Genomic DNA, 25,502 nt, shown 5'->3' with positions numbered 1-25,502 from the left:
AGTCATTCACCCACAGATGAAACATGAATAAACTGCCTTTCGCCAATACCAGCCAGTATTTTTATGAACAAAGACGTTCTCCTCGTTGTGGACTGTCATAACCTTATAACATTTGAGAAGAAGAAAAGGTGGAATTCCCCCCCCCATGGGGGACCAGGATGGACCCCTCTCTGGTGTCCTTCTGCTGAAAGAAAAGACCTAATTAGTTATGAGACTCCCAAGAGTTCAGTGATGGGCTTCTCAGAAGGGCGACTGCCATTCGCCCGCCCCAAACTGGTTGTGATGCCCTTAGAGATCAAGGGCTGCATAGTCACTACTGACTCCGGCGCCATGTGGGTCTACTCAACTTTACAGAGTTTGCTATGAGCATTCAAGCAGAGAGAACACCCTAAGAAAAAGAGACATAAAAACTAGCAAAACCTCCCCCCCCCCAGGGGATTACTGCTATTTCACCTTCTCATTGAAGATGCATCCCAAAGAAGCTACATGGATGAGTAGCGAAGCGTTTCAACCTAATAAGATTGAAGTCCACTCGCCATGACTCAACTTCCAGATAACCTCGCCTGGATGATGGAGAATCTTCACAGATAGAGCCATCCGAAAGGTTTCAAAGAAATCTCTAGAACAGTGGTCCCCAGCCTTGGGCCTCCAGATGTTCTTGGACTACAGCTTCCAGAAGCCTTCACCACCACCTCTGCTGGCCAGGATTTCTGGAAGTCCAAGAACATCTGGAGGCCCAAGGTTGGGGACCACTGCTCTAGAATACAGTGGTTGAACCCCAGGCATTGACTTGTTAAGGACATAAGAGGGAGTTCCAGTTTTATCTTTTAGCTTGTTAAGCTGCAGAAACAAGCTGTTAAGGGTCAGACCAGGTGATACTTTGAGGCACAGGCAAGAGTAGCTTTGTGGACTGCAGTCCTCATAATCCCTCACCACTGCACTGCTGGCTAGGGCTGCTCGGTGTTATGGGCCAAAATAACATCTTAAGGCTGACAGTTGCTGACACCTGCTTTAACTGCATAGCAATCAACCCTGTCTAGTTTGTTTCACCTTTGTTTTTCATGTCCTACCAGACTCACAGGAATAATTCCAGTGGGGAGGGAGGAAAGGTTTCTTCAAGGAACTCATGATTGCTTCATGTCCCTTATATGCTGCCATATTTATGGACACAACTGACCACAAAGGGATTGGGGGAGAGAAAGATTAAGCCTCATAGGGCCTGACAGTTGTTAGCAGAATCTTTTCTTCCCCCTGGTGTTGTTTTCTACAGTGATTGGTTTACTACAGTTGCAGTACAAACACTAAAATGAGCTGGCTAAGCTCTGTTTTGTTGAGATTTTTGGCACTTCTCAGTTACTGGCAAAGTCACAATGCTAAAAGACAACACACTAACACAAAGCCAATAACAAGTAAAAAAAAATTAGGTGGCCAATAAACCAAAGCTTTCAGTCCCCAGAAATAGTGGCCCATTTACAGCATCATTTCCTGTGTGGGATAGAGGAAGCAGAAATAGCAGCCCATGTGGGAGGACTTCTATATTTACCATGGGGCAATCTTAGGACCAACCAGGACATTGCTACATAATGTACAAACTATCATGTTCTTCAGAACACCTTGCCAGATCACGAGTGGTGATTCCATTTTGGATTTTATGCCAAACAGCAGCACAGTTATCCTCACGGGAGCTATCCAGGGTTCTGAACCATTTTTGACTATAGAGGTCTGCAGTCTGGATGGCTTCTGTGAGGTTCACAATCCCTCAAGAGGTCTCAGATTCAATTCTTGGAATTTCCTGGTGGGACTCAGAACAATTCCTATCTCAAACCCAACAGATCCACTGTCTATCAGTGAAGAGAATCTCAGTAATACAGACTGACTGCTAGACTCCGCATCTTTCCTCCTATTTAAAAGCCAACCTGTATGTATAAAAGGATTAACCCGAGTCAAAAACCCTGGCCTTGCTTTCCGTTCTTTCAGACAGGGCCTAGAAGGAGCTACACATTTCAGGCTGCTTTTACCAAACACACAGAGTGCGCTAGACAATTTTTCAACCACTGCGTTTTTCATATTCTATTTTAGGCTCCTTTTAATTAACTTTATATGGTAATGCTTTATATGGTTAAACTCCTGCTGTGTGGATGGGTGTTTCTGAAAGAGGCTTTTTCACAGAAATGGTTACAGTGGGACCAGTTTTTTCTGCCTTCTCTCTTCCCACAAAAAATATGTTCAGGAAAGAAAGCAGAATAGCTGCCCAATGGCATTGGACTGTGATAGCGTTAGATGCCATCTGTCTGGAACAACCCAGTGTTTTATTGCTCCAAATATTTTAAGTATAAATATGGCCTCTTCCAGAGACATCTCAGGACAGGTTGGAGGTGGCCTTGCATCTGCTGGATGCAAAGCCCTTTCATTTCTCTGAAACAGAACTGGTTTCCTTCACGCTGGTTTCAATTCGGAATCTGAAAGACCCAGATCTCTCATGGTGTTTTCCACAGAACATGTTCTCCTGCACTTCTTGACATAAATTGGCAAAGCTCTAAAAGTAACAGATTATCCACTACTTCACCTCATTCTGCCATCCCAAATCGGAGCTTGGAAAAGTTACTTTTTTTAACCGTATCTACCCCAACTCTTCAACCTGCATGGCCGCTGGCCATGAGGGCAACAGGGCTGGAGTCATGGGATAAATGCTTCAAGGCCTAAGGTAAAGGTAAAGGTTCCCCTTGACATTTAGTCCAGTCATGTCTGACTCTAGGGCGCGGTGCTCATCCCCGTCTCCAAGCCATAGAGCCAGTGTTTGTCCAAAGACAGTTTCCATGGTCATGTGGCCAGTGTGACTAGATGCAGAATGCCATTACCTTCCCACCGAGGTGGTATCTATTTATCTATTCGTATTTTTACATGCTTTTGAAATGCTAGGTTGGCAGTAGCTGGGACAAGCAACGGGAGCTCCCTCCGACACGTGGATTCGATCTTATGATGGCTGGTCTTCTGACCTTGCAGCACAGAGGCTTCTGCAGTTTAACCTGCAGTGCCACCATGTCCCTCTTTTATCATTTCCGTCCAGAAATGCCTAAACCCAGCTGGTAATCCCACCCTAGAGTTGGATCACTGAATCAACTGCTGAATAATAAATGAAGATTTTTATAAATCCCATTGATTTTTATAGGCCTAGACTACCCGGGACTACCAATCAGATTTAAGTCCCCCAAAATGACTTCTCCAAGGTCTGTCCCAAACCCTATTTTGTTAGCTCTGGAAACTGATGGATGGATGGATGGATGGATGGATGGATGGATGGATGGATGGATGGATGGATGGATGGATGGATGGATGGATGGATGGATGGATGGATGGATGGATGGATGGATGGATGACTTTATCAATTCCCCAACCAACCAATCAATCCCACCTTTCTTTTTTAAAAGGACCCAAGATGGCTTACATCATTAAAAGACAATATTTAAAAGCTAGACAGTAAGTATACAAATATTAAAAACAATCAAATACCTCACTAAAATGGTAAACAAAATCAACACCAAAACCAGATTCAAAGCAACAAGGCACAACACTCCTTTTAAAAATGCCAATCACTAAAAAAAAGTCTGAACGGAAATGTATTTGTGGGAGGTAGTTCCACAGTCTGGGAGCAGCCACTGAGAAGGCCCTCTCCTGTATCCCCATCAGACACACCTGGGAGGGTGGTGGGACCAAGAGAAAGACCTTCCCAGATGAAATTAACAACCAGGCAGGTGCATAGATATGGTACTTGAGGTAGCTTGAACCCCATCATCAACATAATCACCTTGCTGACAAAAGCACTGTTTGGTTATTTTCTTCAGAAGCTGAGACGAATGACAATATTTTCTTCTAAAAGTAAAACACCCTTGAACCCACAACCTTTCCTTTCAAAAATGCCAGTACTGACAGAAAGGTTGGTTTTAAAACAAAATCAGCTTAATCAGGACTAGTGACTTATCTCTGGCATCATCTTCACCGGTATAATTCCATTATACAGATCCAGATCAGATCAGAAACTGACTGCACCTCTTGTTGCTCTAACAGAAAATTATAAAATACGAACTTTAAAACCACTTAAACTGCGCCAGGTTTTGCTTCCACTTTCTGTGTCAAAGCAAAAAAGTAATGCGTGTCTCATGCCAGGATGGCTCAAGACCACCCCATACACACAACCAATTAGCCATCATTCTGAACTCTACCAATATCTTGAATTTTAATTGAAGAGGCAGAGATGAGATTTGGGGTTAAACTTTCCAGCCTTCTGCCTTGACCATATTATGTAGACTCAGGAATATTTACAGTGAATATGAAAAGACATATTGCTGTTAATCTAGTAAATTAATGTCAAAATTAGATTTTAAAAATAACTTCAGAACTCACCAACATCCCAAATTCTTCACTCATACTGATGGTTTTTATGTACAGAATAATTATATAAGATTGTAGCAGTTTGCTAAATGCAGTACACTTAAAACCCATTGTTTTGAAGAATATCCCTAAATCCAACAACAAGACCCATTACAGCAGATAGGGAGAGAGTTACAAATATAACTCATCCCCTACAAACATGTACCCAGTGTGGTAGCGGATAAAATAATGGATAAAGACTAGAGATTAGGGTTTCATTCGCCACCTAGCCATGGAAACTCACTAGGAGAGTAGAACTTGTAAAAGCACTCCTTAAATATCATACCTACTTTCAAAGCCATGTCGGAGTCACTATAAATCTGTTTCGATTTGACAGTACATAATAACAACAACGGAGAAGACAGCTATAGGGCAGCTTATAAAAACTAAAATGAAATAAAAGAGAAGAATATAGGCCAGAATGCAACTGTTGTTTCACTTGCACAAATGTAATTTGGCAATTGGATTCTGGCCTCAATTTCCCATTTTTGTAAGCAAGCTTGAGTCAGCAGAATTTAATCAGCATTCATCCCTGACAATTTATTCACACAGTAACCCTAATGATCTTATAGCCATCCAACAGAGGTGAATACAGGGCAGAAGCCAACCCAACTAAATCAAAAATAGACATTAAAGAGGAAAAAAAGCAAAATATGCTGCTTATATACCACCTCATAGAGCTTAAAGTAGTTTCTGGGCACCTTACCATTTAATTATGCAGGCTACACATTACACGCACATCCCCAGCAAGCTGGGTACTTACATTAAAAATTACATTTTAAAAAAATAGTGCATTGATAATATGTTGCACTGACCTTGCCAAGAAGCCAGAAAAATTCAGAGAAATGCTCTCTGGTTCCCTCTAGTACCCAATTCTGATACTGCATCTTGGAAATATTTATTAAAACACAAAAGCCAAACCTAAGAATACTTGCCTTGCCACTTAGGACTGATAAGAAAATGGCATTAACACTGACACAAATCTGGTCAAAATGCTTTAAAAATTAAAGTTGAAAACAAACAATGCAAAAAAGTAACTATGTGATTTTATATGTAAAAAGTAACTTTTTAACTTAGTTAACATTACTTGTTAACCAAAAGCAACTAGTTACAAGAAACTACATTACTTGACACTGCATAATTCAAAACTCCTCCAGTGGATTAGTGCATCATCTATCAAAGACCTCAGAATGTTTGGAGAAATTTTCCATTGGTGGTAGCTTCAGAATGGGCTTTGCATTTATTGATTCCTCACAAGAGGACCAAAGATCAGGCCACATGACGGCATACTTAATTTCTCTTGGAACTGAAGCCTCTTGGTCAGAGGGCCAAAAAAAACAATAGGAAAGAGTCCCACACACCTCTGCCTCTACACAGGACTTTAGAAATGGCAAACTGTCCAGTCTTTCGTATCCCCACTCACCTAAGTCCGCTCTACAAGCCTCGGTTTCTGCCATATAAGTTGGAGAAACCCCATAGGCTGCAGGAAGCAAGAGGGAATGAATCCAGGAGAAAGGGCGGATGACAAGTCAAAGGAAAGAAAAGGTATAGAGATGAGGAACAGTTAAGAATAGACCTCACACGGGACCCATGCAGGTTTTTTGGAAAACTATTTCCAAAACGCTCGCTGGGAGACTCTGGGAATTCATGCCAAATATGCGGCAGGACAGCTTTGCAGATGCTTTGGACTGCCGGAAAGACAAACAAGGCGGTCCTAGAGTAAATGAAAACAAGAGGTCTTAGAACCAAACAAGCCTGAACTTTCTCTGCAAAAATAAATGACTTAACAAAGGCTGTTGTACTTTGGACACCTCCTGAGAAGGCAGGATTATTGGGGGGGAAAAACAATAAGGCTGGTAAAAGTTGAAGGTAACAGGAAAAGAGGAAGACCATACATGAGATGGACCGATTTCCTAAAGAAACCACAGCACTGAGTTAACAAGAGCACAGCAGAGCTCTTAAGGACAGGCCATTCTGGCGGTCACGCATTCACCACAGATCAGAGGCAACTTGATGGCAGATAAAAACAATAACATAGTTGAAAATGTAACTTCTACTCATCCCCGACAAGACCTTAGGAGTGCAAGTGACGGCCTACTCTTCCAACAGCACAGTTGCCAAGTGCTGACAAAAGAACTGCAGATATTGATTCAGAAAAGGAAGCCAGAGCTTTGGCTGCAGGTCTCCGAGTATGTACAATCAATATCAAGATATTTAAAAGGCAAGCAGACAGGATCGGCAGGCAGTGCCACTATTGTACCGCGATCCTACAGCTCCTTACTTGAGAGTATGTTATCATTTCATTCCACTTCAACCCCACCTTTTGCTCCATCGGGGGACCCAAGGCAGCTGGCTAAGCCCCACTGAACCCAGCGAGACTGGCTTCTTAATGGGCATGCACTGAATTGCACTGCAAATATGCTGGTCTTCTCTGTCACTGCTCCCAGACTCTGGAACTCCCTCCCACAGGAGGCCAGGTGGGCCCCATCTTTGCTGTTCTTCAACAAGCAGGCAAAGACCTTTCTCTTCAGGCAAGCTTTCTCTCAGTGACTAGCTGCCTGGGTGGGATTCTTAAATGAACTGTTGTTCAAACTGATTGGAATGTGTTTTTAATATTGCATTTGTTTACGATTTTTAGAGTGATATTTGTTTGTTCCTTTTTAATAATACTTGTATAGTTGTTTTGAGCTTTAAATATTATCTTTTAATGATTTCAGCAGTTTTGCGTGCTTTCTAAGGAGAAAAGCAGGGTAGAAATATTTTAAATAAATAAATAATGAATAAAGTACCATTCTGTAAGGGAAATCAAGAGTCTTGGACACCTTAAAGACTCCAGTCTGTTCCCATAAGATTGAAGGAGAAGATGCTAATGAATTCTTGGCACCTTCTCAAACCCCCCAAAATGATGAACATTATAAAACTCCACTTGTCACATAGCTTTGTTCCATAACTGTGTTTGCAACAAGGGAACTAAAAACTAAATCTAGCAAAATAGTGGTCTCAGCAAAACTTTCTTCTCCGCCTTCCCTCTCCACCCATCACCACAGCAAAACTAGATCTGGAGAATTTTTCAGCTGTGCACAACTGGCATGGATCGGCTACAAGGATATCTGCAAGCAGGATCTGAAGGCCTTAGGAATAGACCACAACAGATGGAAAACCTTGACGTCTGAGTGTTCAGCCTGGAGGCAGGCGGTGCATCACGGCCTATCCCAACTTGAAGAGACCCTTGTCCAGCAGGCTGAGGCAAAGAGGCAGTCCCAAAACCAGCAAAATCAGGAAGCTGGACAGGGGACAGATTGTATTTGTCTTCAGTGTGGAAGGGATGGTCACTCTCAAATTGGCCTTCTCAGCCACACTAGACGCTGTTCCAAGACCTCTATTCAGAGCACGTTACCATAGTCTCTCCCCTTCACGGATTGCTGCCTTGTTGTGGTGAAGGGGCTTGAGTAGTTCAGAGAAGCTATGGGCTATGCCGTGCAGGGACACCCAAGACAGACAGTTCATAGTGGAGAGTTCTGACTAAACGCAATCCACCTGAAGCAGGAACGGGCAAGCCACTCCAGTATCTTTGCCAAGAAAACCCCATGAACAGAAACAAAAGGCTAAAAGATATGACTCTGGAAGATGAGCCCCCTCAGGTCAGAAGGCATCCAACATGCTACTGAGGAAGAGTAGGAAGACAAGGACAAGAAGCTCCAGAGCTAATGCAGTTGTTGGGCCAAAGTGGAAAGGACGCTCAGCTGCGGACATGCCTGGAAGTGAAAGGAAAGTCTGATGTTGGAAAGAAAAATACTGCATAGGAACCTGGAATGTAAGATCTATGAACCTTGGTAAGCTGGATGTGGTCAAACAGGAGATGGCAAGAAGAAACACTGACATCCTGGGCATCAGTGAACTAAAATGGACAGGAATGGGCAAATTCAGTTTAGACAATTATCATATCTACTACTGTGGGCAAGAATCCCGTAGAAGAAATGGAGTACCCCTCATCATCAACAAAAGAGTGGGAAAAACTGTCCTGGGATACAATCTCAAAAATGATAGAATGATTTCAATACAAATCTAACGCAGACCTTTCAACAGTAATCCAATTTTATGCACCAACCACCAACGCTGAAGAGGATGAAATTAACCAATTCTATGAAGACTTGCAACTCTGGAAAAATCAGAGATCTGTTCAAGAAAATTGGAGACATTAAAGGGACATTTTGTGCAAATATGGACATGATAAAGGACAAAAATGGTAGGGACCTCACAGAAGCAGAAGAAATCAAGAAGAGGTGGCAAGAATACACAGAGGAATTATACCAGAAAGATCTGGATGTCTCAGACAACCTAGATAGTGTGGTTGCTGATCTTGAGCCAGACATCCTGGAGAGTGAAGTCAAGTGGGCCTTAGAAAGCACGGCAAACAACATGTGGCCAGTGGAGGTGATGCCATTCCAGTTGAACTATTTAAAATCTTAAAAGATGACACTGTTAAGGTGTTACACTCAATATGCCAGCAAGTTTTGAAAACTCAGCAGTGGTCAGAGGACTGGAAAAGATCAGTCTACATCCCAATCCCAAAGAAGGGCAGTGCCAAAGAATGCTCCAACTACTGGACAATTGCACTCACTTCCCACGCTAGCAAGATTATGCTCAAAATCCTCCAAGGCAGGCTTCACAGTATGTGGACCTGCTGTGTTCTGGTCCATGGAGTCACGAAGAGTCGGACATGACTTAACGACTAAACAACAACAACCATAGTCTCTTGAGACTGAAGGATGCTACTATGGATTGACTTTGGGAACTCATGGATCTCATTATTATTTTTTTCAAAGCTGGTATCAAACAATCACCCATTCTAGTTCTGAGAGTGAAAATCATGTTCACCGGCCTCCAAGATACTTCTCAGTCTCTCAACTCCAAGATACGTACAGCTTTTTCCAGACTTCTCCCCTGCAGCCCTCCCTTGATGTCTAAGAGACATTATTTCAGACAACACCTGGCCCCTTTAAGGCATCTTTGTCCTTCCAAAAGCCGATCAAGTATAATGTAGTAAAGATGATGACATCAAAAAGTGACAGTGCGGTCAATCACATTTGGCCAATGTGCTGATGTCACATTATCTACATGCTGCTTCCTGAACAGGCTACGTGGTTGATGCTACCTAGACAAGAATTCAGAGTGACATACACATGTACCATTTTTTTTCATCCAGATCCTACTTTTCTTTTTTTTCCACCAAAATCAACGTGGTTTACAATTTTATCAGGCAAAAAAGAAAAATGAAAAATGAAAAAAATAAAGAAGACATAAACATTGTGGCCATATTTTAATGTGAGCTTTTGTGGATCAATTCCACTGCCTCAGACGCAGGAGGGCCTATAATTTTGTAGATAAAACAGGTAGATCTTCATGAAAAGCATCAGAATTCAAAGCAAGAAAGTGCTACCACAAAGGGAATGGATTCAGTGCAATTACCACCTTGACACTTAACTGCACGACTGTGTTTTATACATAATACTGACAGCCTAAATCCTGCTTCATCGGTGGAATAAATTAGCTTGCTAATATGGATCTCTTAGCTTTTACTCACATCCCGCTATAATCCTAGAGAAGGCAGTTAGCTGACTGCTAATTATATATCGATGTCCAAGTTCTGTCAAATATGTCAAGAAAACTCATCTCCTTGACTCAAAGATAGAATCAGCAAAGTCCACACTTTGCCCTCTTCTCTGCTGGGGTTGACTTTTGTCATACACACATGTACATACACACATACACATACATACACACACAGACACACACACACACACACACACACAGAGAGAGAGAGAGAGAGAGAGAGAGAGAGCACTTAATTTTGACATCCATTAATTATTTGTTCTACAAATGCTTTATGAAGGTTACATCTGACTTGGAATTACTGAGCCACAATTTTAATACATTATAAACAAGCCCTGCTTGATTACAGTCAGACAGCAATGGTTAGTCCCAATGAAAAGGCCCCTGAACCAAAGGAAATTTACATATGATTTAGCCCAGAAAATTTGCTAATCAGCACAATTTGCAAATCAGCACAATTAAGGGGCCACATTCTGAACTGGCATAAAATCATTTGAACTTGAACCTTTCAAGAAGTCTTACCTGAAATCCTGTTTGCACCTGTAAGGATGATGGTGTCATCACCTACAGCAACTTTTCAGAAATAAAACATTTCTGGTTCTCAAAAATCAGAAGCCCCCTGTGGAATACTACCTCCCATGCTGGGAAAGCTGTTAGGAGCTGTGGGACAGGAGGAGGAAGTCTTTCATCACCAAAAATCTCCACCAACGATTTTATCAATGACAGCAATTTTTGGAAATGAAAGACTTCCTCCCATGCTGGGGATCCCCAAAAGCTTCCACATAACAAAAGCTACCAACTATTAAGAGCACATTACCATTGTCTCTCAAGACTGAAGGATGCCTACAACATAGTTTTAAATATTGCTTTTTAATGATGTTAACTACCATTGTAATACTCATTATTTTCAACTTTAAATATTAGTTTTTATTGTTGTAAGCTGCTTTGGGTCCTTTTTAAGGAGAAAGGCGGGGCAGAAATATTTTAAATAAATAATAAAATTATGAAGCCAGAATCATATTAAGAAAACCCCACACACACAAGGATGGCACTCAGAAATCTGCAATTGTTAAGAAAGGTTTAATTTTCTACTTTGGCAGTCAACATATTACGTGTTCCATAAAGTGCAATAATTAATCATCGTTTCAACTTTAAAAATGAAACAAATCTTACTTTATTCGACAATGCAGTCGTATATCACGGCAGGCCACGCACACACTCCAGATGGGAATGTCATGGAAAAACAGACTGTTTGTTTGGCTGACAGTGTGGTGTAGTGGTCAGAGCATTAGAATAGGATTCAGGAAACCTAGGTCAGAGCCATGAAATTTACTGGTTGACCATTAGACCAGTTGAACGACTTCATGGGGTTTGTGTAGGATTCAAGGGAGGAGGAAGCTTCTGACAGACTAATGTGGTATAGTCCTGCATCAGAACCACTTCTGAATACTTTTGAGAAGCTGTGTGAGCCTTTTTCTCTTTTTAATTTTAGTTGCTTTTCACACTGTAATTGTCTGACCAGCTAGGGTTCCAACACAATAGCTTTTGGCCCAAATCCTCTCACCCAGCGTAGCGCAAATGGCCTAATTGTTGGAAGTAAATTGCCCTAAGTTAACAAAACATCACAGATGTCATAAGTTGCACACTGAATTGTGAAACTCAACATGCAACTGACGATGCTGACGGTGAGTGTTTAACTTGGGGCACTTCGTCTCCAAAATCTATAAAGCCCTAAATGGCTTGCGTCCAAACTGTCTCAACGACTGAGTCTCCCTTTATTAGCCCACTCAAGTTTTAAGATCACAAAAAGAGGCCTTTTTCTTAGTCCCACCACCCTCACAGGGGCGTTTGGTGGGGACACAGAAGAGGGCCTTCTCTGTGGCTGCTCCCAGACTTTGGAACTCCCTCCCACAGGAGGCCAGCCTTGCCCCGTCTTTGCTGTCCTTCCACAAGCAGGCAAAGACCTTTCTCTTCAAGCAAGATTTCCCTTAATGACTGGCTGCCTGAAGGGAGTTTTTAAATGGATGATGGTGCCTTACTGCTTTGAGTGTGTTTTGGTGTGTTGCTTTGTTTATCTACTTCTAATGTGGTACTTGTTTGAAACTTTTTAGTATTTGTAAACTTACTGCTTTTAGCTTGTAAATATTGTCTGTGAGCTTTTAGCTTGTAAATATTGTCTGTAAGCCTCCTTGGATCCTTCTTAAGGAGAAAACTGAGGTAAAAATATTTTAAATAAATAATAAGTACAATTCTATGATGCTCTATCTAGCAAGAGATTTCTTTTGAAGCCAGTACAAAGGGGATGGAGCGCATGATGCCCCTTAAAAAAAATAACATGCTGGAGTCCATTTACAGATAACAAAAAGGTAAGACTCTCCTGGAAATTTTATTTTTTTGGACCACAGCTCCGATAATCCCCTAGTTTTCTAAGTTCTGACCACACAGCATTACAAACCATGTTCAAATACTCCACGGAAACATTTCCTATACACTGATAGGAGGCACAGACCACAATGTTGTATTTTGCTTTTTGCAAAATGCAAATGTATAAAAACGAAGACTCTTCTCAATTGTATCTCCTCTACACCGCCTACCCTCACAAATGTGTGAAGCACGAAGTTGCATCTCCTAAAACCAAGGGAGTTTAGGAAAGCAGACAAGCGCTTACAACTCTGTCCCTTAATAAAAGACATTTCAAGGGGCAAATACTCAAAGCCACTGTAAGCAATTCTGTTTATTCCATTAGAAACAAATACACAGCTGGATTCAGCTTTTGCCAAATCCTGGTTCCTTTCAGAATAATGACCTCTTTGGGATTACTTAATAAAACGTCTTTTCAGAATGCTCCACTTTGCAAAATGGCAGAGTTCTGAAATGCAACGTCCCAGCACAGTTTCTGATGCCGCTCCAAACAGAAGACATGAAACTCTACGTAAAAATATAGGAGACCTGAGTCAGCAGATTTTTTAATCCTATTTGGAAAAGCAGAGAAAGAACGCTTTAGCTTTAGCTTTGCATCCAGGAAACACATTCCTTGTGTGACCTCCAGGTTTTGACTGCAACCTGCAAAAACTGTTTGATGGAGCTGTTAGAAGCTCAAAAGTATGCAGGGGGAAGCTGATGTAGACTGAAGGGTTTATGTCTGAATAAGCATTTATTTATTTATTTATTTATTTATTTATTTATTTGTTTATTTATTTATTTATTTATTTATTTGGTTGGTTGGTTGGTTGGTTGGTTGGTTGGTTGGTTGGTTGGTTGGTTGGTTGACTGACTGACTGACTGACTGACTGACTGACTGATTGATTGATTGATTGATTGATTGATTGACTGACTGACTGACTGATTGATTGATTGATCAAAACATTTTCCCCTGCCTTTTTCCTTAAAAAAAACCAAGGTGGCTTACAACAATTAAAAGATAATACTTAAAAGAACGCTGAGTACACAAATATTAAAAAAGGATTAAACAAGTATTATATTTAAAACAGTCAATAAAATCAGTACTAAAAACAGATGTAAAAACAACAGAGTACAACAATCCATTTTAAAAAAACGCCCTTTCAGGCTGCCAGTCATTAAGGGAAAGCCTGTCTGAAGAGAAAGGTCTTTGTCTGTTTGTGGAAAGACTGCAAAGATGGGGCCAGGCTGGCCTCCAGTGGGAGGGAGTTCCAGAGTCTGGGAGTCACGACAGAGAAGGCCCTCTCTCATGTCCCCACAGAGTGCCCCTGTGAGGGTGGTAGGACCCAGAGGAAGGCCTCTGCAGGACTGTTCTGATACTCGTGTGCATACTTTGGGGTACACAGTCTCCTTGTTTCATTCCCCACACACACACACACACAAACAAACAAACAAATACACAATGACATGATCTGACAAAGCAAAAATACTGTTTACATGCAAACAGAATTGGGATAGAATGAGTGCATTGCATGAGTAAGATAAGGAGAAAACCTCTCAGGTATGACGTAAGCACAGCGTACTCCTGATTCAGATTGTTTTACTGCAATAACTGTATCCTATTATAAATTAACATTGCATGTTTATATGCATCTCACTGTCTATTTATAATATCACCAAACACAGGTGCATAGACCCGCTTGTTTCAAATGAGCAGCGCAACGCGACCATTCTTTGTTCAAGAAAGCCTCAGAAATGTCAACATCTGCCTTTTGTTTCTGTCGCTCTCCCTTCTCCGCTCTTGATGCAAAACCCTCCGACTCGGGCCTGAGGTTTCTTTCGAGAGCGATCGGATCTCTGGAGCAGCCAGCATCTGCAGTGCGAGGAGGGCACTGGCAGGGTGGGGGTAGGGAGTGGGGAGGGACCCCCAGGGTAAGAAATCTAGCTCTGGGGATGTAGCTCCCGCTTCCAGCTCTCAAATAAAAACAGAGGCGAGGTGTTTGTCAGCCAAAAGACAGTCTCAGAGAGAAGAGGTGGAAGAGATGAGCAAGCTTTTAGTTCCGGAAGGGTTTCTATGCTGATTCCCTTTGCCGTATTGCCATGGTGATACCTAGCAAGGCCACAGAAGCAGTGGGGGGAAAAAAAGAGGTTGCAATACTAGCCCACCAATAGAGCCTGAGTCCATTTGGAACAGAGAATATGCATGGTTTTGCCCCAATCTAAGCAGGAGAAGATGTTAAAAAAAATTCAGATCAGGTAGAAGGAAACCAGGCAAACATCTGCAAGTGTTCTGGACTGCAGTTCCATGAGATGATCTAAACCCAGTGGAATGCACCTTAGATTCTCGGTTTTCCTCCTCTGTGAATTGGGTCTAATGTTGACCAAAGGAGAGGTGCCACGTGCAATGGAGGTCAGAGAGAGTTCTGGGCTATTTGAGAGCAGTGAGAAGTTACTGGCGAATTTCTGCCTGGCCCAGGTTGCCTCTCATCTTATTCTTCCATATGTTTGCAATGAAAACCCTCCTAGGTGGAGGAAGACTGACAGCTGGTAGTAGCTGCCATTTTGCCGGGACAGAGAGAAGGAAGCCATGCCATTGGAAGAAGCAGGAACTGCCATCCTAGATAAGACCAATGACCGGCTGGGGTCATTTTTTTTCCAGTCCAAAGATGCCTTCTGAGAGATTTCCAAAACGGTGCAGCCTTGTGTCACCCATTCCTGCCATGATTCTTGAACGGGGAACCTGGGCTGTGCCCCGCCATGTCTCATAGCCACAATGAGAAGCTACAGCCCAGTTTCTCTGAAAAACAAACAGATTCCACTCGGATCCATGGAGCACCTTCCTCGCTAAGGGTAGTCTGGACTACCGACCATGAAAAGGGCTGCTTTGCACTGACTCCAGCTGGCATTTAAATACCCTGTAGAGATTTAGCCCTATTGGTGCTCTGTCTTCCTAAGATACTGAGGCTGTGAGTTCCATGGGTGATTGATGCGCTGCACGAAATAAAAATTTCCTGCTGTTGTTATCATTTCAAATATGTAATTTATCACTTTCAATGGATGACTCTCAGGGGTTTGTTTTAATTTATGTTAATGAGGAAGTGAGTCATTCTCTCTGTCCCCACCCTGCCATCTGCCTGGCACTTGCCTATCACCTTTCTGGTTTCCGACCCGCTATAGATCCATGACTAATCAACACAGATATCGCTTTTTTTTTCCTGCAAGCCAGGGGGGTCTGGCGCTAGCAACCCAGACAAAAAAAAAGATCTGATCTTGTTTGGGAAAGAAGGAGTCCAGCAAAGCAGCATCCGGGAAGGAATCGGCGGGGTGCAAAATGAGAGGAGGAGGAGGTGTCAAGTCAACAACAAAAATTGGTGGCTGGCAGAAAGGACGGCTGTGGAGCTGTCCTTCCGGGCATTATTTCAAGAAAGAGAGAGAGAGAAGAGAAATATGGTGGCATGAGAAGGGGAAGCAGGGAGGCCCTGTGACAAGCGACTGACCAACTGGAAGGGATGCAAAAGAGAAAGGGATGGTCACCCATCGAGGCCGCTCCCCAGGCACAAAGAGAGGGCATCTGGGCGGGCGGAGGAAGGCAGGGTCCGGGAGCGATGGCGATGGGGAGCCTGAAGGCAGCGCCGGGAGGGCAGGGGCGCTTCGGCAGGAGAAGGTGGGACTGGAGCGAGCGATGGAGACCGATCGAGGGGGGAGGAAGGCGCGGCGCAGGAAGAGTTCGCCAGGCTGGATGGTGGCAGGATCGTGGGGGGATCCACGGGGAAGCAAGCCGGTTTGGCCCTGGGCGCGCCACGGGATCCACGAAAGGAACGAGGCGCGCAGCCAGGCGCTCCGGACCGGTGTCAAGCCGGGGCTGGGCGGCCGGGCTCCCCAGGAGGAAGGGAGGGAGCCGGATCGCCCCGGAACGTGTGTCCCCACCACCACCACCACCACCACCACCACCCTCGCCCGCCCGTTACTCACACGTAAGCGTGGTAGATGAACGCCCAGCCCCGGGGCCGCTCGAGCACGTTGTAGAGGAAATTCTGGAGCTTGCGGTAGAAGGCGTTGCGCTTGGGCGGCTTGCCGGAGACGGCCGAGCGGGGCTTGCTGAGGATCGAGCCCCGCTTGCCCCCGCCACCGCCGCCGCCGCCGCTTTCCGAGCCGGCGATGAGGAGGGCGCCGTCGCGGGTCGAGTCCGGCGGGCCGGCGTCCAGCCCCACGAAGCCCACCTTGAGCTTCTTCTCGCCGGAGCCGCCCGGGTAGACGCCGCCGTTGCGCGACTTCTGCACCATCCTGAATCGCCGGCGCCGGCCTCAGCCCCGGCGGGGCCCCGATCCTCCTCCTCCCCCTGCTCTTCTGGCGCGGCCGGGCGGCGGCGGCGGCGGCGGCGGCGGGGGCCGCACCGCGGAGCGCTCATCGGCGGGGCCCCGGCGCGCCTCCAGCGGCCGGGCAGCGAGCGCCGGCGGGGATGGGGATGGGGATGGGGGGACCCGCTTGCCCGGGGCCGGGGGTGGAGGAGGAGCAGCGGGCACGGCTGGCCGGAGGGGGAGGGAAGGAGGGAGGGAGGGAGGATCGGGGCCCGGAGTGGCGGCGGCGACCAACGCTCCCCCAGCCTTCGGCAAAGGATCGGGGGCGGGAGGCGCAAAGGAAGCGCGCAGCAGCTCCTGCTGCTGCTGCAATCCGTCCGGGCTGGTCCCCCCCCTCTCTGCTCCTCCCCGCCTGCTTTTGGCGCAGCTCCGCCCGGTCAACCTCTCCCCCCCCCCCCCCGCCAGCCACCTCCCCTCTCCCTCCCCTCCCTCCCTCCCCTCCCTCGCTGCTTAACTCTTCCCTCGCCGGCTCGTTCTCCAGCTCTGCGGGCAATTGCGGGCGGAGGAAGGCACAAGACAATTCCCGAGTCTCCGCGGAGAGGGAGGGAAAGCTCCCTCCCCTCCCCTCCAGGATCCCCTCCCGGGGGAGAGGGGGCGTCACGACCCCTCCATCTATTCCCCCCCACCCCACCCCTTGCGCGCGCGCCCCTCCATGCTGCCCCGCCGCCGCAGGCAGCCGCCCCTAAGGGCTTTGGGCACCGATGGCACCGGGGCTGGGGGTCGGGGGGAGCTGGGGCTGCCAGCCAAGGGACAACCACGGTTTCCAGTGGCTGAAAAGGGGGGGCGGAGGGAGAGGTAGAGGGAAGGACTAGGAATTCGGGGATCTGGGTTCAAATGCCTGCTTAGCCAAAGACGCTCCCTGGGGATGAGGTGGAACTGGCGGGGGGGGGGGGAACGCTCCTTAAATCAAAATCCCAAAGTAAGACTTCATTTGAGCAAGCTCTTCCTGAATGAAGACATCCAGAGGTCTCCAAAGCTGGCGGGCCATTTGAGGGTTTGTTGGATGGTCCTACTGACAGGTGTTCTATGACGGTGGAATGTGTTCTTCTCCATCAATTCGTTTGTTTCCATACCACCATACTGTATTACTGATGCCACTCTCTCAGCAGTTCACAATATACTGTAAAATCTTTTTTTCAGTGTTTAAATAATAAAGCAACATACATTTAACACAATAACATACATTAAATCCAATTTAAAAAGAAAAGGAAAATCAAACCATCATGTCAAACTATCATCCAGTGCTTCCCACCCCCACTGGGATATTAACTTATTGATTACATTTTTTCTTTCCCTCCCCCCTTTCCCCATTTTTTCTTTTTGCTCTTTCTTTCTTTCTAATTAGCATACCCCATTTCTCTCTCAAAAAAAAATTAATCTTGCCTTTGGCCTGTCCTTTTCACAAGGATATGATTTATAAATACATCCCAAACATCCTTAAAAGGGTTAACTTTTAATATAATATACAATCAAATCTTAAAAATATTTTTGAATGAATACAAAAATACCCTAAAATACAGTAAACCTGGTCATGAGTTAAAAACTACCTTTGAGTAAAAATCAACATATTGAAACCCATTGGAACATCTCAGGACAATACTGACAATTGATGCCAGACTCCTTTATAGAATTAGCTTCCTGAAAACAGATTGAGATGATGCTTGCTTGGCAAACCTCTGTAGGAAGCTTATTCCAAAGGGACGGACGGGGCCATGACTAAGAAAGATCTGTTCCTCATGTGGACCTTTATGGCCTCCTTGTGTGTTAGAACTCTTAACATCTACCCATTTTGGACAGGTAGCTATTTTATGGGAGAGATGTTCCACCAGATATCAAGGTCTAAAGATAATTGATTTTATTTCCATGATTGGTGGCTGGAAAAAAAATCAATTAAAACTATGGTTGGCAGCTTCTTGGCATCTTCCATTTTTCCACTTGCTTTGAGGTCGGTGTTTCTTGGCTGTCATTGGAAAAAAAGCAATACATCTCTGAGTACCTGGGTCTTAACCCTGGTGGGAACTGTGTTTTCATGCTAATGAAACATTTTTGAAGATCCTGCTGGTCTGGATGAACCCAGAGGGGAGAGGGTTCGAAACCAGCCAAAACATATTGCCATCCATCTGGAAAGCAGGGAAGACCTCGTAATATATAGCAGGAGCAGAGGAGCTGAAAACTGAAGGTAGAATTGAAGGTAGAATAATAGATGTGTGAATTCAGGTAGAGTTCAGGTAGATGTGTGAATCGTTGCAGCTTTTGATGTGATGTGCCATAAGGTTGCTTCTGACTTACGTCTCTATGGATCAAAAAGTCAAACAAGCAAGTTCTAGATCAAAGCAAGCTTAAATTTTCATTAGAAGCTAAATCGCTGGAATGAGGTTGTCATAACTTGGACATACTATAAGAAGACAAAACTCGCTGGAGAAGACAGTACTATTGGGAAAAGTGGGAAGAAGCCAGAGAAGAGGAAGACTCAACAGGAGATGGATTTATTCACTCAAGGACCACAGTCTTGAGTTTGCAAGTCCTGAGCAGAGCTATGAATGACCGGATATTTTGGAGGTCACTAATTCATAGGCTTGCTGTATGTCAGAAGTGACCAGATGGCGCATAACAACCACATTAACAGCCCAGAGGTACAACCCAACTCTGAACCTGCATCTTCAAGAGGAGCCTTGAACCAGAACAGGTTGATTCCATCACCTCCATTTCATCAGGATGGGAGCACCATCCTCATATCTTGATTAATCTTCCTTTTGTTTGCCTTCATCTGTTCCATCACTGCCACCAGCTACTAAATGGGAACCAGAACAGCTCTCTTAGATTTCAGTGGAAAACAGGGATAGAGTTGAGCATCATCGGTGTAACTGGTTGCTTTTGTGACCCCCCCAAAACTCCAAATGACCTTGAACAGCATGAAGGATACGATGCAACTTTGAGAGATAACGCAAGGCAACAAAATCAGCATTGAAGAAGACTTCATGAGCGCCATCTTTTGAACCCACCCCTCCAAAAAAAGACAAGAGCCACCATAAAACACTGCCTCCAAATGCTAAAGTAGACAGGCCCCTAAGAAGGAATTTTATGTAGGAAGCACATAGGCTAGACTGCCTATCTACAGGATTTTTTTTTCCTGGGTAATGGAGGGGAAATTTTCAGAGAGATTTATTAGTATTATCTGTGCACATAGCATGTGCTGGTCTCTTGTCTATGTGGATGTTGCTCTTAATGAATCATGCAGGATTATTACTAGTTTCCTGAAACCTACACTCATTGAAAAAGTCCATTATTTGGCTGGCGTTGCCCCTCCAGAAGTACATCAAGAGATGCTAGCAGATAATGAATGAAATAAGTTCATCCAGCCCCAGGCCCCTCCACTTCATAGACACCAACCCCCTAGATGGCAGCTAAAATCAAGGAAAAGATTTTGGTACACGTCTCAAGCTCCAAATATTAAACCCCAAGTGGCTAGGCTAAAAAATAAAAACACCTTGTCAAATGGATGAATGCTGAAGAGTGTCTCCCACCAGGACAAGACGTCTAGCTGAACCATCAGGAAGTCATTTAATAGTGTTTGAAGTGAAATAGGAATATCAGAGAATAATCCAGTAAAATAGGTCTGCTTTGATACAGGACCAGTTTTCTGTCACTGTGTTGAAATTCAATCCATGCATGCAATTTATGCCCCACCACATGTACAAAAGAAGATCTAGCAGACGGTCGAAATAATGTTAGTGAAGGAGCCCCCTTCTGGTCAAAAAATGTTCTGGTTATCTTAACATTTTAATTTAATTTATTTTTGATCTTACCTATATTGTATATATGTCCATAATTTTAAATTGTGCGATGCTATGATAAGAATGAACAAAATCAGGATGGGGTGGAGGGACGCATCGACACCCATGATTCTTCGACTTTGTCCAGGCTGTTGTATGACCCCAGACGATATTTCTGACCAGGTCTCTTCAGGAGAGGCCCTTATTTTCTCCCCCACCATCATTGGAGATCGGCTCAGTTCGGGTGCAAGAGAGGGCTTTCTCGTTGGCCTTTCCCAGGCTCTGGAGCTTCTTATCAAGAAAAGTTCTGCTGACTCCCTCTTGTCTCCTTTTCATCAGCAAGGAACAATCTTTTCCTCAGCCTGGTCTTTGACAACGAACTCTGCTTGCCACAGAAGGATTATTCAACTGGCTGGATGCTCTATTTTCATCCGTTCGTGCGGTTTGTGTTTTATATTGCCGATCCTTTTCTTCATTTTGTGTTAGAATTATATTTCTCTACCATTGTTGTAAGTCGAGTTCCGTCGGTGAGAGAAAAGTAGGATGCAACTTGAGGTAAATAAATCCAGAGGAAAATGACTGGGAGAGATAGAGAAGCCAACAGGGACGCACCTCGGCTCATAAAACATCCATTAACGTTTTCCTGTGGGCAGCATTATTATGTGTATTAACTTCGTACTGGAGCAATCACTGAATTTTGTAAATGCATATAGTTCATTAAACTATCTACTTCTGAAAATTAGCCAGTGGGTCAAAGGAAATGGATTATCTTCAACCTTATGGTGGGCCAGCAATTTGATACTAGAACATGGGAAGGACAAATGTCCAACTTCCATCGATCAACAGACTAAGAACCCTGTAATTCTTTCAGTGTTTGAACGTGCAGCATAGAGACGTCACAGGGACACACTATCTGGATATTGCGTTATTTTTAATCAAATTTATGCGCTGATATTTCCCCCATTCTGGGACTACAGTATTACTATGGCTAGATTGAGGATCGTACGCCTGCGCAGGTTTTGTGTAATGGCTTTCACGCTTTTCATGTTCAAAGGTTTCCATTTTTAATTTGCTTCTAAATTGTTTTAAATATCTTACGTCTGAAAATTGTTTTTTTACAGCTTTGTAACCTAGCAAAGGTTAGGGACGTGGGTGGCGCTGCTGACTGAACCGCAGAAGCCTCTGTGCTGCAAGTTCGGAAGATCAGCCGTCATAAGATCGAATCCACATGACGGAGTGAGCTCCCATTGCTTGTCCCAGCTCCTGCCCACCTAGCTGTTCGAAAACATGTAAAAATGGGAATAGATAAATAGGGACCACCTCGGTGGGAAGGTCACGGCGTTCTGGGTCTAAGTCGCACTGGCCAAGTGACCACGGAAGATTGTCTTCGGACAAAACGCTGGCTCTACGGCTTGGAGACGGGGATGAGCACCGCCCCTTAGAGTCAGACACGACTGGACTAAATGTCAAGGGGAACCTTTGTGTTTACCTAACCTAGCATGAGGTCTTGCAATATAGAGTGGGCAACAAACGTTTCAAGTAAATCTCTTCTTTTTCTTACATTCTTTTATTCATCATGAAACGGTCATTACCATTCTTCTTCTCATGACCCCCCCTTTTTTTTCTTTTTCAAGTCTTTTTCTACTTCTGTGGGGTATTTTTTTCTTCTTGTTGTCTCTTTGTCTGCCTTAGGTTCCCCCCCCCTTGGTTTTAATGACTTGAGCCCAATAAAAATTCGAATTATGGAGCTGGAAGGGGTTCTCAAGGATCATCATGTCTTGCCTCTCACGGAAGAGGGAAATCTACACCCAGCACATGCCCTACTGGTGGCCCTCCAACCTCAGATTAAAAACTTAGAGAGAGAGAGAGAGAGAGAGAGAGAAAGAGAGGCTGTCAACTCCCAAGGCAGCCCATTCCATTGTCCAAAAGCTCTTACGGTCAAGAAGGTCTTCCTAACATTTAGGTGAAATCTCCCTCCTTGCAATTTGAATCTATTGTTTCATGTCTTACACATTCCTTGAAATCATCCACTAAGACAGCCAAAGTGGTTTCTATCCCATAATTAGCCCAGAACAGGCAAAGATCACGAGTGGACCATGCCAGGGTGGAGGAGTTCCACTGGCCACATCCTTAACCAACCCTATACTTAGTTTCCATACGGGTGCCAAAAGGGTGGAGTTTCACTTTAAACAAGGTGCACGCCCCCTGCAACCTTGTTTTAAAGTTGAATTGGAAGGGTGTGTGTGTGTTGCTGTCAAGGTGACAAAGTTAAGGAGCATGATCACAAATCAGGCAGTAGTGAGAACTGAGGGGAGTCACAAAACCAGACAAGAAGGGGGCATGCCGCTCATGAAACGACATGTCAACCTTTATGCCAAGTCATTTCATTCCCAAAGTCACGACGTCTTAAGATGGCATGTGGGAGAAGGTGCAGAGCTAAAGGGGTTGTGTGTGTCATGTTTCTTGAGGCAAATGGAATAAATAGAATGTACTTCCCAGTTTATTGAAATCCCAATAAAAACCAGTTATCACCTACATATGTGATCTGGAGCTACAAAGACTTATTTATACACCCACATGAAATGGATTAGAGGCTTAAATTACAGGAGGATGGGCTAGGAGAAACCTCTGGATGGTGAGAAAAATCATGAGCTATTGGAATAGTGCTGGCAAAACCACCCAAATTTCACTGTATACTGTTCTGCTGCCAGTCATCCTCTGTTGCAGAGTTTTGAATACTGGTTAAATGTCTCTAGCTGTGCAGTATAAACACTGGGATCCACAGAGTGGAATAGCTTGCAGTTCTCCAGAGTAATCCATTCCTTTCTTTCATCAGCTGGCACTTACGGTCTCAATCTGAGACATTAGTAGGAGAAAAAAATGAAAAGCTATCATTACCTACAGTTGAACAGATCAGATAGCAAACTGACAAACGCGACTGCTTTTAACAACAGACTTCTAATAGACCACAGAGGGGGGAAAACACTGAGCAGAGGAGCAGGGCTGCCTTTGAATTCAGAGGCAGGGAAAGAACGATTGGATAGATTGATAGTTAGTCCAGCCCAGAAAGGTTGATCCCAGCCAAACCTACTAAAAACAGCATGCGAGGTTGCAAAAACTCCAACATCATCCATCAAAGAGAACTGAAAAGACAACGCATCGAGGTGAGGTGATCAGAAATGAGCCTTTGAGGACACAGGGCAGGATGGGAGAGATTGGTGAGAGATTTCAAATACTTCGAGGACCACAGATAAATTGCCTGCATGCTTCCAATATTTCCGGGAAGAACCCGGCCAGTGTCCAAGCTGATCCAAGAGGAGTTTGAGCATTGCTCGCCCATCTTTCTACATAATCATTCCTGGGCTCTGAGTGTTGTTCCGGAAATGAGATATAATTTCCTGGGTCATATTTCAGGTTCATTTAAGAAAAGAAGATGTCAATCTGAAACTCCTTTAGCTCATTTCAAGATTGCTGTTTATTGAATAGCCCTTGAATATCCACTCTGCTTTTCTGTAAGATGAATCAGCTGTCCTTATATATATATATATATTTTTTAAGGAAAAATCTCTGGTCATATTCCAGTCATGTTCTTCTTGCTTTTCACAATTCTCCAGTGTAAACATCCCCTTCTTTATCTCTCAGCCTTTCTTTTTCACCCTTCCTTCCTCCGGGACCGAGAACAGTTCTCTCCCTTCATTTACACCATTACTTTGAAGGTATTTTTAGATTGTGGCCACGTTGCCCCTGAGTCTTCCTTTTCCCAGACAGATATAAATTTAGCTCCCTTAGTCACTCTTGACTTACAAGCTTCTCAGTTGACCTTTTGATGGGCACCTGTCTTCTAGACTGGGAGTCCTGCTGCTTTGGCTCCCCAGTAGCTTCTAGATTTCTGGAAAGCTCAGCATAACCTTTGAAGGCTGGGAAAAAAAAGAATCTGAAAAATTTCTGGAACAAGGCGCAAAGCAACCTCACCCATCCCACCCATGCAATAATGAACAATAATTGTGTGTAGCTGATCTTGACCTATTATGACCCTCCCCAGGGTTTTCTAGCTAGAAACCCACCATCGTACTGAAAATACTAAAAATACAAATGTAACATCAGTTATATTACAGACAAATTAGGGGGACTGGATAGAATTGGATGGAATCATAGCATCCTTGAGCTGGAAGGGGCCTGTAAGGCCATTGAGTCTAGCCCCCCCCCCCCCCGATGAATGCAGGAATCCAAATCAAAGCAGATCTGACAGATGGCTGTCCAATCTGAAAGAAGAAAGACAGAAAGGACCGAGCATGTTTAACCTTGAGAAAAGAAGGTTAATTACTATGATAGTAATTTTCTTTATTATTATTGTTGTTGTTGTTGTTGTTGTTGTTGTTGTTGTTGTTGTTGTTGACGACAAGCTTACAAACATTAACAATCTAACAAACAGACAAAAAGGAAAACTACCAACTAAACATCCTTTCTTCCCCTATGGATCAGAGATTTCACCATCGTCTGGACCTCAAATGTTTTCAAGAGGATTCTGGTGAGCACTGAGTTCGCTATAGACTAATTTTCCCCTCTAAGCTCCTGTCTTTTTCTGGGCCCAATTATGTATCAGTTTCCAGTTTTCCTTTACAACGTCTCTTGGTTGATCCCGTAGTGTCTCTGAGAGCATGTCTAGTTCTGCAATGTCCAGTAGCTTCTTTAAGAGCTCATCCATCGTTGGTGTCTTTTCATTCTTCCATTTTTGGGCTCAGAGTAACCTGTTGTTCTTGTTGTTTAGTTGTTAAATCGTGTCCGACTCTTCATGACCCCATGGACCAGAGCATGCCAGGCCCTCCTGTCTTCCACTGCCACACGGATTTGGGTCAAATCCATGTTGGTAGTGTAACCTAGCTGCTGTGAATATATATAGTAGACTATATTTTATTTTCTTGTCAATAAT

General features: G+C 44.1%; 1 protein-coding gene across 12 annotated transcripts in view; it reads right to left on the bottom strand.

Annotated features, from left to right (window-relative positions):
• Window positions 1-16,797, bottom strand: part of KCNQ2 (potassium voltage-gated channel subfamily Q member 2) — a 127,361-nt gene extending 110,564 nt beyond the window's left edge. For all 12 annotated transcript variants that reach the window (XR_013544381.1, XM_072996737.2, XM_072996731.2 and 9 more), the window contains exon 1: window positions 16,414-16,797. Coding sequence is in view for 11 of the 12 variants with exons in the window: in XM_072996737.2 (XP_072852838.2) it covers window positions 16,414-16,724 (311 nt within the window). In the remaining variant the exon portion in view is untranslated. The remainder of the gene's footprint in view (window positions 1-16,413) is intronic.
• Between the last annotated feature and the right edge of the window lie 8,705 nt (window positions 16,798-25,502).

This window comes from Pogona vitticeps, chromosome 4 (genome assembly GCF_051106095.1).
Source record: "Pogona vitticeps strain Pit_001003342236 chromosome 4, PviZW2.1, whole genome shotgun sequence".
Lineage (NCBI taxonomy): Eukaryota > Metazoa > Chordata > Lepidosauria > Squamata > Agamidae > Pogona > Pogona vitticeps.
Note: the sequence above shows the minus strand (reverse complement) of the source record. Positions and strands in the feature narration are given on the sequence as shown.